This window comes from Thamnophis sirtalis, unplaced genomic scaffold (genome assembly GCF_051295495.1).
Source record: "Thamnophis sirtalis isolate CommonGarterSnake01/CBP01778 unplaced genomic scaffold, rThaSir2_p1.2 scaffold_8, whole genome shotgun sequence".
Taxonomy (NCBI): domain Eukaryota; kingdom Metazoa; phylum Chordata; class Lepidosauria; order Squamata; family Natricidae; genus Thamnophis; species Thamnophis sirtalis.
This window is the reverse complement of record NW_028261388.1, coordinates 50,352,643-50,368,027: the sequence shown is the minus strand read 5'-3', so window position 1 is coordinate 50,368,027 and position 15,385 is coordinate 50,352,643. Positions and strand designations below refer to the sequence as shown.

Sequence of the window (15,385 nt, the reverse complement as noted above, 5' to 3'; positions counted from 1 at the left end):
AAGAACAGTCAGGGTTGACCTCCTCTAGAACTGACTGGTTTGATTGCCTTGCAGTCCAAGGGACTCTCAGCAGTCATGAAAAGTAGGGCTACCCAAACTAGGCTGCCTAAACATGAACAACCAATAGATAGCAGCAAAGAGCGCTCATCCACATTCTTGCTGACAAGATCTGATATCCCGTCAGGATTCACACTCTTTTTGGGGAAGATTAAATCATCACATGAATGAACAGGACTTTCTCAGCAGAGGTCCAAACTTGGTGGAATTACCTTTTTGAAAAGGTTCTCTCTGCTTGAGAAGTCAATGCAGTATGCTTCTTTGTATGCTTCTTTGACCTTTGTATATTCCAGAAAGCTTTTGGTTAGATAAAGATATGGATATATTTTGGCAGCATTACTATTGCTAACAATCCCATTTTTAAAGGTTCAATTTCCCAAACTTGTATGTTTCTGAGACATATGCAACATGTTAGGCCAGGTTAAAATCAGACAGAGTAGTGTTGTAGATTCCCACATTTTGTCTTAGCATGTCTTATAAACCTGGCAATCATGTTAAGCCATACTATAGTTTATTTAGGCATAGTATGTGGCTCTGAACATAACAAATGTATTTGGTTAGCCCAGGTTTAATGCCCAGTGTGTTGCGTGAACCCAACCAATAAGTAACTGTGTAACTTTAGTTCTAGAATTAGAAGTTAATGGGACTGGATAGTAGTAGGTGAGGGGTCCTTGATGGTCTCTGAGTTTGGTTGTTTTCTTGAAAACATTTCATTACCCAAACTTGGTAACATCATTGGTACACCAATGCATTACTAGTGCACTGGTAGGTGACCCAATTGTCGGGGCTCATGTTTTTACATTTTATATGTCCCAAAGTTTATTTAGATTGAAGCAAATGAGCTATCCTGATTAGCAAAGAATCCCTAAAAACATTTTTACAATGTTATCCAAATTGCGATTGCACAATCACTAAGAAGTTATGCAGCTCTATGCCTGAATGGACACACTTATGACACTGGCAGCTACATTTCCTATGGCTTGAGACATCTTTATAAACTCACTGCTGTGAAACCAGAAACCCTGCAATATCATTCCCTCCATGGACCAGGCCTTGTGATCATCTGTTAAAGGCTGGATTGCATTCCCCCCTGAACACCCTCCTCTGCAATATTATTACAGAATACTATTCTGTGCCAAGTGCCTATAGCAGACTTGATCCAGAAGTACCTCCCTCCCTCCTTCCCTCTCTCTTCCTCCAGTTAACTTAAATAACTCTCCTGTGCAAAGAGAGCTGTACTTCTTGTTCATTGATCAGAATATCAGGGATGTTATGTTGCTGGCTGAGCCAGTCTGTAGGAAGGGCTTGTTATATTTTTCCAAGTTGCTTCTCAGCTTTTATTGTTCCAGGCTTAATGGAATAAAACGTACAATATTTATAACTGCTTTAAAACACATTTGATGATAGCGGGAATGGATTTTCCAAGAGACACCAGGAAGATGGGTGGTGGGGGAAGATACATCTGTATTGGTTGTATCTAATTTAGATAACAACTACATCGTGTCTTTTTAGTGCCAATTAAGTTTCCTGCAGAATCTGCTCTGCCGAATCTACCTGCCCAATTCCATTTTGTAGCCCTTGGAATTCCCCCATAGTTTAGGAAAGTTAGTTTTTCTTTCTTCTGACCTCATTCACTTGCATCATGGAGTTGTAATGACATTCACTGCCGTAACCAAGACCCCTTTAAACTGTTAACTAAAAACTGGAACTTTTTAAACAGATTCCAAAAATCAATTAACTAAGGGGTCTGGAAATGTCACTACTTCAAGTATCATTAAGTGAAGCTGATTTACTTTTAACAAGAGCCCATAATTATTTTAGTTTTTTGGAACTTTTAACCTTTACACGAGAAACAGAACTTTTGCATGGCTGTCCACTCTCTGCTTATGTACATCAAGTAAAGTGAAACTCATCACTCTTTAAACATTCTGCTCTGTTAACTCACTCACATATAAAAATCTTAACATTTCCCTTTAGCTAAAGAAGTCATCACCACCATCCTTGAAGAGAGTTCATTTTTCAAAACAAGACTATTATTGAAATCTTGCATTTACTGGGATTTAAATGGAAGCATTATTATTTTTATTTAGGATTAAAGATGCCAAGAGCATAATTATTACAAGTTAACAGCATCCTGCTATATATATGTTTATAGAATATGTTTATGTGTTTATCATCAGTGTAGCCTCAAAAAAGCTTGTCTAAGCCTCCTAATCACATCCAGAAAATCTGAAATAAAAGTGACTTGGTGAAATGTGAAGCATACAGAAAATCCCCATTACCTCAAATCCTGCAATTTCAGATGAACTGATTGGATTGAAGTACAATAGCTACCAAAAATATAATAAACAGGATCCTCTGGGGGCTTCCTTGGGTAGAACCAACTGGCAAACATATGGGAACAACAGAGTGATGATAACATTGGTAAATGATACTTCCCGAAAGGTAATCATATTGCAAAAGCAGCAGAATTTTGCTGCATTTTAAAAAAATGATCTTATTTATTATGGCACTGATCTTGTGGGCTGCACTTGTTTAGATGCATAAAAGGCTGGTCTCAGGGCAGGTACTATATATATATATGCACATCATTTGGAATAAAACTATAATTGCTGACGTTACAGAAATGAAATAAAAACTAAATAAGATGTGCACAGACACACAACCTTCTCACTCAACTAAGAAGCATTTTAATGATATTTTCTTCCAACTATACATTATCTGGAAAAAATATTAATTCCACTGAATTAAAATGTTCCCTGGGTCAATCAGAACAAACCCCCTTGCTTGGAATAAAAAGCTTCCCTTTTCCCCTACTCTCTGCACTTTTTGAACTAGTGTCGTCAGCAACTGTACAGTATATATATCATCTTGTCTCTCGGTGTGTGCACACACAATAAATGCTTCCAAGTTCACTACAGGAGGATTATAGCACCTGTTTGCCACACCTTAAATAGGGATCTGTGGGTCTTCAGGTTCAATGCCAAAAGGTGTTTCAAAACAAATGAAGCATCATCCCAGGAAGACAGATGCTTTAAGAGTTGCAGACAGATATGACTGGTACCTTCAGAAAAAGAAAATTTTTGGCATTAAATCTGGGTATTGTATGGGTATTGCAAAACCCAGCATCAGCCTGGTAACTCTCAGGATCAGTTCTAATCCTTGCCTTATGGCCTATGGTGGACTGAGCTCCATTTGTTGCAACCCCACTGATGAAAAACTTCCTCTTTACAGTTTCAAATGGAATAGACAGAAATCTTTTGGTTCCCTCATCAGAAGCATTATAGAAAGTTCTCCCCATGCAAATTCCAGTCACTTTTGACAAAACTGGGCTCTCACATTGTCAGGCTGAGCACAGGTGTCTTAGTCAAAGCCAGACAAATCAGATTAGGATGCTGTGCATTGTGAGGCCTCAGTTTACAAGAGGGGGAAACATGAAGGAAATCATGCGGAGGTCCTCTTGGAAAATAAGTTTCAATTGAGAATTCTCATTCTATCTCCCTGGTTTGTCAAAATATGAAGAAAAAATGTTCATGCCAATGCATGAGAACAAGGGCTATTGAAGTCAATAAGTCTGCCTTTTAAAACAGAACTTAGAGGAGCACAGTAAAATGCCTCTGGCAGGTGAAATCTACATGGCTGGGCTATATGATCAGAACACTTAGAATTAAAACAATGGGTAAATCAATAAAAATCATCTCAAAAGACAGAAGAGTTTTAAGGGCACTAGGAGTAACACCAGCCTTTATTGCCCAGGAATACTGCCAACCTAGGCTGTGTCTTTCCGGGTTCTATACCAGGTCGCCACATTCCGTTATCATGTGGTTTGTTGATGGGGCCAAAGTGAATATCATACTCCACACCGCGATATTTATCTTAATGCCTGGTACTCGCGGTATTGTTTTTAATCTTTCTGAAAGCAGCCGCAGCGCTGTTCTTTTCACGCCAGCATTTGCTTCTTCGTAGCTGGCCCAAGGCCGGCTCAAAACCCCGGAGCTTGGCAAGCTTTTTGAACCGGGAATCCAAACTTGAGCGATCGGCCCGTTGCACTGAATCCTCGCTTTGGAGGCAAACCTCGATCCGTTCTCCTGATGCTTACTTGCCAATTTAGGCCTGGAGAATAGGGAAAGACTCAAATATTACTATTGAAAAAAACATTTCTTTCTATAATTTTGACCCGGAGAAAGGGAGGTGAGACTTCTCCACGCTTCCAACGACCGCGTCCTCGGAAATGCCTGGAGTACACCTGGAGTTTTTGACTGTCTGAATATACCCGCCCGTGGGAGCAAAAGTGCATTTTCAGGAAGCAACTAGACTTTCTTGGGTTTTTTTTTCCTTTTGAAGACGTTTCGCTTCTCATCCCAAAAGCTTCTTCAGCTCTGGCAGGATAGTGGGGAATCCTGTCAGAGCTGAAGAAGCTTTTGGGATGAGAAGCGAAGCATCTTCAAAAGAAAAAACAAGAAAGTCCGTTGCCTCCTGAAAAAGCACCTTTGGGACAACCAAATAATTGAGCCGGGGATCCAGTCTCAGTCGGTCCCGTTTACTTGGACATAAGGAGCGATAAATTCGGCCGGATGACTTTCCTTGGAGTAAGAAGAATGCGGAGAACGGCGCACCAGCGTTAGCGGCAAAAAGTACGCAAGGCTACTCCAAGTAGGGTTTACTCTCAAGAGTCCGCAAGCGTTCCGTAAACCTGCCTCTTCTGGCAGCCCAACAATTGGGGGACGACGGGGCGCTTACTTACTCCAACACCTGTAACGGGCAGCATTGACAGAAGGGATGTCCCTGATTCCTTCCTTGGAAATCACAAATCATCACAACCCATCCTCGGACCGTGTTCACACGGCATGATTAATTTAGCGGCTAGATCTAACTGCCACGTCGTTAGTTGATGTGTGCGATTCCTGTTCAGGGATGGTTTTCTCTATTTTGCGCTTCGGCAGGTTACCTTATTGTGTGAAGTCTGGTCGTTTGATTCGTTTAAAGTTCATTGCATTGTGAGATCCATCCAGTATATTTTTTTAACTCAGTAACTATCTTTCTAAACTGAGGCCAAAATGGCCTCTGCCTCTCTTCCCATCATTTCCCCCAAGATGGAGAGGCGAAGTTTGCAGAAGTGAAGAAGCCCGGGGGCCAATGGCCTTGCAAGATATGCCGACCCTGGACGATCACTTGCGTTAGTTGTACGGCCAAGGCAGAAACCTTTCCTCTCGCTAATAGTCGCCGCGCTAACAGAGGTTTAAAAAACAACCCAAACCCTCAAGGCTGTAGATCAGAGGTAGGGAACAGTGGCCCTTTGATGACTTGGGGACTTCAGCTCCCATGCTGTCTCAGGAATTATGGGAGTTGAAGTCCACAAGTCATGAAAGGGCCATAAATGGCTCTCCACCCTTGCTCTAGCTCAGCAAGGAAGGAGTCAAAACAGTCAAGATGGCGATGCTCATAAAAAGCAGAAGTGTCAATACAAGGACCTTGACTTTGACCTCCCCCTTCGGACACCCCTGAACCTGAGGCTGCTTTTCCTCCGAGAGGTTCAGGACTCATTCCATACCAAAACTTGTAACCAGTGATTGCCCTGATCCTCACCACATTCAGTGGAAGCGCAAAAAGGTCTGGTTCATTCTAAATCGGTGTCAAATCGCGCTTCCTAAGAAGCGGTTGGTAAATCAAGGGTCAGGTTAGCTCCACATACGAAAGAGGTCACAAGCCAGAGGCTCGGCTTACAAGGCAATTGTATTATTTCGTGGTTATTTTGGATTAAGGGGAAATCGTATTTTTTACAAGCTTTGATCAGAAGAGTCTGTGTTCCTTATTTTTCCGAGAAAAAAAACAGGATGTCGCAAACTGATGCCTTTTGGAACAAAAGGTAGTTTAAAAAAAAAAAAGAGCCGGGCTGAAATCTCACCCGGGAGGGAATCTACCTGTGTCCTGTGTGGACTATTCGAGACTTGAGCAGGCAGCTTCTCCTTCTTTCATCTCCCATTCTCTGGAAGACCAGGACTCTCCCAACTTCTGCCTAGTCTTTTGGCGGGTTTCGGCGGCCTGCCTTTTCTAGTGAACCTCCCCACATTCCTTTAACACATAGGCATCTATGTTGGCTTGCCTACACTAAAAGAAAATCCTACTCCAAGTGCATATACACTTATGTGGCGATGCTCCTGTTCCAAGCGACAGGTGCTCCCCACGCACCCCAGTATGGAAAGAAAGGCCGAGAACAAACTCCAGAGGGGCGCTTTTTGCTGGAATGAGCCCCCCCCCGACGCCCCAGAGGAATGTATGAGGTTGAGGATATGGCTTTAGTCGCAGGGTGGTCGTCCTGCAAACGTGAGGATCCCTACTTTACTGAAAAAAGGGGGTGCGTGTATGAGTGTAGGTTGGCTTTAATACCCTGCAAGATGGAATAATCCCGAGAATAGAAAATTCCTTTGGAAAACGGGATAAACTGCGTGCAAAACGATTCCTATTAGTTTGAGATAGGAATGCACTGAAGGTCATAATCTACACCATCCGGGAACCGTGGTCCATCTACTACTTCCGGTACAAAAATATTTCTCCTAAAGCAGTGTTTCTCAACCATGGTGACTTTAAGTCCTGTGGACTTCAACTCCCAGAATACCCCAGCCACCTGGCTGGGGAATTCTGGGAGTTGAAGTCCACAGGATTTAAAGCTGCCAAGGTTGAGAAACACAGTTCTAAAGGAAGGGATTTCTATCTTGAATTGCCTATAAGCAGGGAATTTGGAGTTGGTCTCCGGGACGCGTTGAACGAAGAGAGCGCAGCTTCCCTCTCCGATGCAAGATGGTGAGAACTTGGCAGAGGTCTACGGCCGTAGATCTAATGAGTCTTTCCGTTTAGCAGGTTGGAGGCAGCGGGCCCCATTAGTTCACCTCTCGGGATTAAAGCTCCGACAATTGAGCACCCGGCTACTTGATCTGCGGGATCTGATTTCTGAAATAACAGATGTTCGAGCCTGCCTGCCTGCCTACCTGACTTTGACTTTCATGCTCAGAGATCCCAGAAATCAGATAATCATTTTATTTTTGATAATAAGAGACACTTTGATAAAAATATCTTTTCTTTCCTCTTCTCTGCCTCTTTCATGCAAGGGTCACTTGGAAGTTAGGGAGAGCTTGGAGAGCTTGCATTCTTTTCATACCAGGGAGGTGATTTCCTTATTTTCTCTCTCAAAACAAAAACAAAAATGTTAAAGAACTAGCTCAATGGTGGAAGCAGTGAATAATGATGAACAGGTGGTCAGTCAAATACAAACCTCTTTGAAAGTTAGAGTAGTTTGTACTCTGATTTATATTAATGTATTCTAATTTATATTAATAGTTGAACCAGATCTGTCTCTCATGGGCTGGATTGCACATTCTCTCCACCACTTTCTCCCCAGGTTCATTCCTTCTTGTGCGTCTTAGCCTCTTTCGGCTCCATCCCCCCCTCCCCTAGATTTTTTTTTATCTCCCAGGAATGCAAGACAGACGGGATCTTTTTTCCTTTTATCTCACAACAATCCTCAGAGGTTGAAAGAGGAAAACCGTGACAGGCCTCTAGTGAATTTTGTGGGTGAGCAGGGAGCCTCCAAACTTTGGGTGGTCTTGGGTGGATTGGAATAGGTTTACCTAAAACTTGTCCAGATATGATTCTAGCTATAAACCTATGAAGGCTTACTTTGAGAGGGGGCAGTTCCAAGAGGCAGCCAATTTGGTCTAGAGACTGTGTGGGTTCTAGCTCTGCCTTAGGCACAAAAGATGACCTTGGGCCAGCACCTCTCTCTCAGCCCTAGGAAGCAGCAGTGGGAAATCATACTGAGATTTTGCCAAGAAAACTGCAGAAGAAAAACAAGGCAAAATCATTCCAAGAGATGAATTTAAAAACTTTTCCCTTTTTGTCAAATGATGTTCTTATGATATATGTCACTACAGCATTTGTCTAGCATGTAAACAGGCACTTCTAAATTATGTTGGAAATGTGGGCAATAGGTGCATTTTATCATGTTTGGTGGGCATATAAAAAAACCAGAAAGTTTTGGATGCAGATATAGTCATTAATACAGAAGATCTTAAAAGCTAATATACAATTGAAACCAGAGACTTTTCTTTTGGAATTGATGGACAGAGAGTTGGAATAAAAGTCATAAAACTTTGTTTTTATGTATGATAACTGTAATGAGATTATTATATACTCAAACGTGGGAATACTTAGCGCTATCTTCTGGTAATGGAATAGTTGGAAAAGATGGTGGAAGTTGCAGAGATAGCCAAACAGGCCACCAAGATTAGAAAAAAAAAGACAACATATATGTTTATTGCTGAACTGGAAATCCCTTATAGACTTTTTCATGGAACAGAAGAAAATGATCAAATTATTTGTGGCTTTAACTATTATAAAAAGCAAATTGTAACCATTGAGGAAAAGGTAATTTTGTAGTTGTACTTATATTTACCGCAAAACTAAAAGATTAGAAGCTACTTTCTTTTTCATTCTTTCTATTTCTGTTCTCTTTTTCGTTCTGTTAGCTTTTAACATTTTTCAAAACTCTTAATTAAAAAATATAAAATAAAATGTATCTTGAATGTATTTTGTCTTTTTATGTTCTGTTTTGTTCTATTCTATTCTATTCTAAAATCCCTTGCCTCCCGCCTAGTAGGAGCATTCTGAGGACGTCAAAAGGTGCTTTTCAGCCTGGCCGAGAACCAGGCTGAGCAAGATTATGGTGAGGGCAGAAAAACCCTGCCCCGCCCCCTCACTGGTTAACCTCGCCCAACCTTTGGAAAGTGTGGCAACTTTCCATCCGCTGCATCCCGTTGTTGGGTTGGGCAAAAGTCCTGCCGAATTCTGGATTCCAGCTGGAAACTCCTTTCCGGAAGAGGTGTAGGTAGAAAATGTGTTCACATTACATTTTGATCATATTTCCAGAGCAAATGAATGCCCTCACTCAATGAAAGAGCCCGTTTGGTTAGAAAACAGGTGACATGAAATTAGAACCTCCATTCTCCCCCCTGGGGGGGGGTGTCATTTCGCAATCTCTCCCCTAGAACAATTCGGGTGGCAATTCGACTGATTGAATATTAACTCATCTGTAACACAGGCAACCCGAGTATCATTATGGGGTGGGTGGGGGTTGCCAGAGGCGGGAAGAGGCAGCCCATGAGGCGCCTAGGATCGTGGCGAAATAAAAGTGTTGCCCATTCAAGCCTTCGAATCAGTGGCCATAACACACCAGTGAGCAATCTCAACCGGCCTTCTGAGGCCACATGGGAAGAGTAATAGTATGCCCTCAACTTTGGACTCGGCTTGTGTCCTTTTGATTTTAGGTCTATGTGGCCTGTTAGTTCTTGCAGCTGGCGTTGATCCGTCTTTATTTGGCAGCGAGTTTTTCTACCGTAGTGATCTTTTGGAGGCAAAGGGTACATTAAGACTCTCAATTGTTGAAGGAGCATCAGTCAAGTACCACCCAACTGCTGAGCCGAAGGAGTTAGTGGGCTGCGCTATGCTGCGAGAGCCTGAGCCCATATTTCTGAAGACAAGAGCACTTCAACGGAAATGAAGGGACAACACAACAGACGTCCTTCTTCTATCTCTCTTTCTTTTAATTATTCTCATTATTTTAAAAATGTGAACAGCGGGTCACTTTTTTTTGCAACCAAATAATAAATATTATTTAGGAACTTTTCCATTTCTTTATTTTATAGATATATATAAAAATAAACAGGTGATTAAAAAATCTCTCGAAGGTGACAGAGCTAAGAAGGGGAGAGGGAGACCTTATTCAGAAACAAGCCCTGAAGGGCGGGAGGGGGGTTTAAATATAACAGCACAAGCCAATCTTAATGTCTCCCTCCCCCTCCCCTTTTTTCTTTTAACCTTTATGCTCGAGCAAGAAAAGGAAGTGTTGTGGCTTCTAAAAGGGGAAGGGGGAAAAAGATCCATAGGCCCACACACTCAGGAAACTCTAAAGGACCCCCCCCCCCTTTGCTCCTGCCCGGAGAATGGATCGAGGAATGCCACCCTTAACCCTCGGAGGCAACCCCAGATGCGGGGACTCCGCTTTATCTTGGTTTCCTCGTGTTTGCTGCTCCAAATACAACACTAAAGGCCTTGGGCTCCATCCAGCCAGAGCTTCTAGGCAACGCCTGCGACCATCTACCCAGCGTCTGACTCCCTTTGGAATAAACTTTCCAAAGTCAAGATGGAAGATCTTGGGGCTTAAAACTGCTTAACTTTGATTGGATCGCGCCCAAGACGCTTTCTTCTGAGTAGAGTAACAGGATCATTTTGTTCCTGAAAGCCTTACAAATCTACATTGTGTTTAGGCTAAAAGCCAATTATACTCTGAAATCAGTGGAGTATATTTCCACATAAGACTCTCGAACCAGTGCTACGTTTATATTGTTACAAGTTCCACTCACTCAGGGACACCCAGAGAGAAAGCTAGGCGATTTCCCTCCGCGCGATCTCCGGCCCCAAAAGGTTTCCCAGTTTTAGCGAAATTGTAGATCAAACAATTAAGTCGGCCTGCAAATCCTCCCCATCTACTTTTTAAAAGAAAACAAAAATAAATTTCAAGGTGGCAAGAAACGATGGGCGTTTGGGTGCCTATCTTTGAAGGCGGCTGCCTAACCCAGGCCTGCGTCCTTCCAGCCTTTACAAAGAGAAAGAAAAGAAACCCGACTTCTCACTTCCAACAGCGGTGCCTGCAGCGTTTCCACCCAAACTGGGGCTGGCAGGGGAGCGAAGGCGGCAGCGCAGTTCCGCGAAGGACGGCCTGTAGCATCCGGGGCTTTGGATTCGCTCTCTTGGAAAGTCCTGGAGGAAACCTACCTTGGGCTGGTGGACGTGCGCAAGTCCTGGCGGGCGATTTCCTCCCCCCCAAGGCGTCATCCCCGCTCCCGGTTGCCTGCCCTCCCCTCCCTCCTTCCCGCCGCGCCGCCTTTTATTTGGCGTCGCCGGTCAATCTGGGCAGATTGGGCGCGTTCAGCCCGGAGACGTGGTGGTGCGACGGGGCCGGCACCTGGCACATGCTGCAGGGACACGGCATCCCGCCCCAGTGCTGGAAGCCGCTGCTTAGAGGAGCCGCGGCGGCGGCGGCGGCAGCTGCGGCAGCTGCGGCGGCGGCCGCAGCGCTTGGCGGAGACTTGAGCAAGCCATGCGAGGGTCGGATGGAGCTGACGGCCGACAGCCCCGCGGAGCCGGGCAGGGAAGCGCTGGAGACGGCGGCGGGGGGCAAGATGGGGTGGTGCACGGCGTGGGAAGCCGGGTGAGCGGGCAGAGGCGCGGCGTGGCCCACCAGGCTCCCCGAGCAAGCGGCGGCGGCAGGGTGAAAGCCTGTGGCGTGGTGGCCGCCGTAGATCTCGCTGAGCAGGCGCTTCATCTCCTCCAGTGAGTTGGTGAGCATCAGGATGTAGTTGCGGGCCAGCAAGAGGGTGGCGATCTTGGAGAGCTTGCGCACCGAAGGGCCGTGCGCGTAGGGCATGACCTCCCGCAGCCCGTCCATGGCGATGTTGAGGTCGTGCATCCGCTTGCGCTCCCGGCTGTTGATCTTCAGGCGCAGCTGCTGCAGCTCCGGCTCCGTCATTTGCTTTTTGTCCTTCTTGGACGCCGAGGACGAGGAAGAGGAAGAGGAGGACGAGGAAGACGAGGGCGACTTGAAGGCCAGCTTGTCCACCACCACCACCCCGGCGGCACTCATGGCGCTGCGCAGCTCTGCGCTGAGCTCGGCGGGGGAATCGCTGGGAGTCGAACTGGATACGGCGCCGCCCGCCGAGAAGCCCCCGCCGCTCTTGCTCCTGGCCGACACGAAGAGCTCATCGGGCTCCGGAGACGAAGGGCGGCTCGACACCAGGCTCGCGTCCGAGTCCATGCTGGCCCGCCGCCCCGGCCGCCTGTGGAGGAAAGAGAGAGACAAGCGGCGTCAGGCAACGGAGCAGCCCAGTCGATTGCCGGCAAAGATTTCCAAGGATGGCGGTCGGGGCTTTCAGCCGAGGGTCGGGCGTCGGTGAAGCCCCGAACCGGGGCTCGAAGAGGTCAGCCCAGATTCGCGCGCGCTTGCCGGCAAACGCGGATAAAGCCAGGTGCCGATACTGAAAATGTGGGGCACGTCTGAATAACGGAAAGTTAAAGCCCCGGGACCTCAAGGGGTGGGTGGGTTAAGAGTTCCTATTTAATTTAGTTGGCTTGTGGCCAATATGTTGGCTAAACCATTTTTTAAAATTAAAAATACACCATTATTTATTTGTAAGCCTGAAAAATGACCCATTCCTCTTCTCTGGTCTCAGATCTGTTTGCCTAAATCATTAAAGATAAATATCCACGAAAATAACCTGCTCCCCCCCCACCGCCCCATTTCCAGCATTAAAAAAAAAATTAAAATCGAGAAACGGGGCCGCTGTGGTGACTCTGCTGTAGTTTAATGTATGGTTCCAAGAAACGGTTCAATTGCTTTGAGGACCACACGATTCCTATCTATTTGAAATCTCAGCATACCTCCTTGCTTTCTCCCTTCGCGCCAGCAGAAACTTTAAAAAAAAAAAAACGGCCTTGCTTTGCCTTTCTCCCGCCAAACACCAGAGCTCCACCCTTACCCGAAATTAGATGTTAAACGGGCAACCTGAAAACAAACTTTTGACAAGTTTTTTTTTTTTACATGATTGGCCAAAAGTGTTGTGGACTTTTCTACTTGAACTGCATTTATGTCCCATTTAAATTTGCTTTCTATTCTTTCCATTGATTTAAGATCACCTACTTTAACAGATTGCATCAAAGTATTTTTTTTTAAAAAAAACCCTACCCAAATAAACCGCAGGGCTTTCTAGAGAAGTTTTATCACTGGGAAGCGTTCCTCAGCCAACTACGCTGGCGCCCTCTCTACTCGTCTCTAGTCCGAAATAACTCTATGCCAGGCGGCTGCAAAGAAAACCTTCTCCATACCAAGGAAAATTTCTTCTCCAAAGAGTCCACTAGAACAAGATAAATATTTCCTCGTTGTATTAGTTCTACTTTGACACTTGTTTTTCTCAATCCCCTAAATAAAATTAAGTGGTGCCGGAACTACAGGGTCCATAATATTTCTTGGGGAACAGGTTCTCCAGAGGGAGAGGTCTTCCGAGCGCCAAAAGGAAGCCTGGCGAGAGAGAAAAATCTAATCACCCACGGCTCCCGCCTGATACGGCGATCGGCTAATCTGCGCAGCCTGCCTGGGGATGAGTTTTGAGTGTGCAGCACGAAAGTGAACCAGCCGGCAAATGAATGGGACGGAAGACTTACAGTTCGGAGCGGGTCTCCCTGGCCAGCCGGATCCGCTCCAGCTGAGCTGCGGGCTGCCCCCAAATACTGTTAATAAGAAGCACCTTTCCGCCTCCGGCGCGCGTTTTTATAGCCACGTTTCTCAGCCGAGCCGCTTAAAGGACAATGAATATTGTCCTGGACGGGCGGCTGCACCAATGAGCGAACTGCTGCGCGGCTGGGGGCTGGGGGTGTAGGGGCGGCAGACTGACGTCACGCCGCCGAATTCCGCTCAATGAAACGGGTTCGGACACACGCCTTCATCGCCTCCCAGCCAATAGGGAACAAGATCGGGGCCCGGAGACAGAAGGAGAGTTTTGTGGCTTCTCGAATAAAATGCTGCAATGACAGCACCCGCAACAGCTGGTGGGGGAAAGAGGAGTCCAAACACCGCCTCGGACCTGACAAAACAATAACATTTGGGGAGCAGGACGGAGCCTGGCTCTCCACTTGGGCTGGAGAATTTGAATAGGTTTCTCAGCCACTTTGGGACTTCAAGCCCGCCCCTCTCCCCGCCCGCCCAATGTAAACACTCACGGGCCACAATGCGACACTATCCCGCACTTAGTGAGCCACTTATCTCCGGCCCGGGTGAGCCCCCTTTGCCCTGGAGACCCATCCATATCTCTTGCAGACACAGAGAGATGTAACTTCTTCTATGCTCAAAGGACACCCTGCCCACCCGGCGCCCCCACCCCCCATTCTGTCGGCAATGAATAGGAGTTGCCTAAGAAAACAGGCGGTGCAACTTTCCTTTGCTGCTCTGGCCAAACTAGGAAAAGGAAAGGGGAAAAAAGGAAAGAAAAAGGAAAGAGTTAAAGAAATCTAGTCTAAGGAGACCAGCTATTTAAGTATAGAGAGAGAAGAAGCGTGGAAAACTGCAACGTTTCTACCATCAGGAATCGAAAAATCCTTCCAGTTTTAATGCCTTTAAAAGGATCCCGAACTATGAAAAGTTGTCCCTCGCAGTCAGTCTTTCTCAAAGACTTAATCTTAAAAACGAATCGTATCGTATCGCGGATTTTTTTTAGAGTCTGTTAAGGTTTCCATTAAAGGCAATTGGGAATTAGGCCATTAGTCATTAGGAAGAAGGTCCTCGCGAGCTGTTTGAAACGATTTAAATCAATTTCAGACCGCCCAAACTTGAGAACATCGCCTTAAAGCTGGAACTTCTGATTTGGACAAAATGCGCTAAGCCGCGAAGCGCTTTGGCCAGCCCTTCAGATTTCGCCGCTGGCAGAGAGATTTCGGCGCGCTTAATGGGAATCCAGGCACGGTGGTCTGTTTCTTCCGATGCGTTGAGCCTGGAAAATTGGCTTTCTGCAACTTGCTGCCGAGGCGAAATAAATTCCTTCCCTGGTGGGCGGCCTTGGGACCGAAGAGCAGAGACAAGTTACTGGGCAGTGTTCGCTCTCTTTTGAACAAATTGTGGTGCTCGGCTCGCCCAAAGCCTGTCTTTCTTTTTTGTTACAGCACTCTACCGGCTTTTTTCCAGCTGGCTCGGGAACTCCCAGCAATTTGCTTAAATATCTGCCCCCCCCCCCCAACAGTTTGAAGTGAGGCGCGAAGAATGTTTATTTTTTTTTAACGGTTCTTATGATGATCCATGATGGGACAATTAGACTAGAATGTGGAGGTAACAGGCATATCCTGGACTCTCGTTGGCAAGCGGTGGAAGGGAGGAGATTCTCCCCCCTCCTTACCAGCTCTCGCCAAGAACTTTGAGCCAAAGTAGTTGGAGAAAAGGGGCTTAAAACTATGGCGGCGGACAAACAAAATCCCAAAACGGTTCTACGGAGATCCTCGAGGGCGCCGCTCAGTCAATGGGCAGGACTCTGCCAACGCGGAGCACTTTAGCCACATGGTGAGGTTGCCTCGCGTGACTTTTCAGATAAACGATTTAAATTCCTATTAAGTCCCATGGGTAATGAGGTTTATGCCAGGTAAAAAAGCCTTGCATCTCAGCCAACCTCCTCTCACACCTTCGCTCTGGATGGGAAGGAGCTGCTGAAAGGCGAGCTTTTTCTCTTAAAAGGTCGGA

General features: G+C 45.8%; 1 protein-coding gene across 1 annotated transcript; it reads right to left on the bottom strand.

Moving 5' to 3' along the window:
• Positions 1–9,632: 9,632 nt before the first annotated feature.
• OLIG2 (oligodendrocyte transcription factor 2) lies at positions 9,633–13,465 on the bottom strand. The gene is made up of 2 exons (XM_014068060.2): positions 13,327–13,465; positions 9,633–11,945 (listed from the first exon to the last, which is right to left on the bottom strand). Exon 2 carries the CDS (start codon positions 11,921–11,923, stop codon positions 10,997–10,999), a length of 927 nt encoding a protein of 308 aa, XP_013923535.1. The 5' UTR covers positions 11,924–11,945; positions 13,327–13,465; the 3' UTR covers positions 9,633–10,996.
• Positions 13,466–15,385: the final 1,920 nt, after the last annotated feature.

What these genes read in the sequence shown, in the direction of transcription:
- OLIG2 (XM_014068060.2), bottom strand. Translation starts at nt 11,923, where the DNA reads ATGGACTCGGACGCGAGCCTGGTGTCGAGCCGCCCTTCGTCTCCGGAG.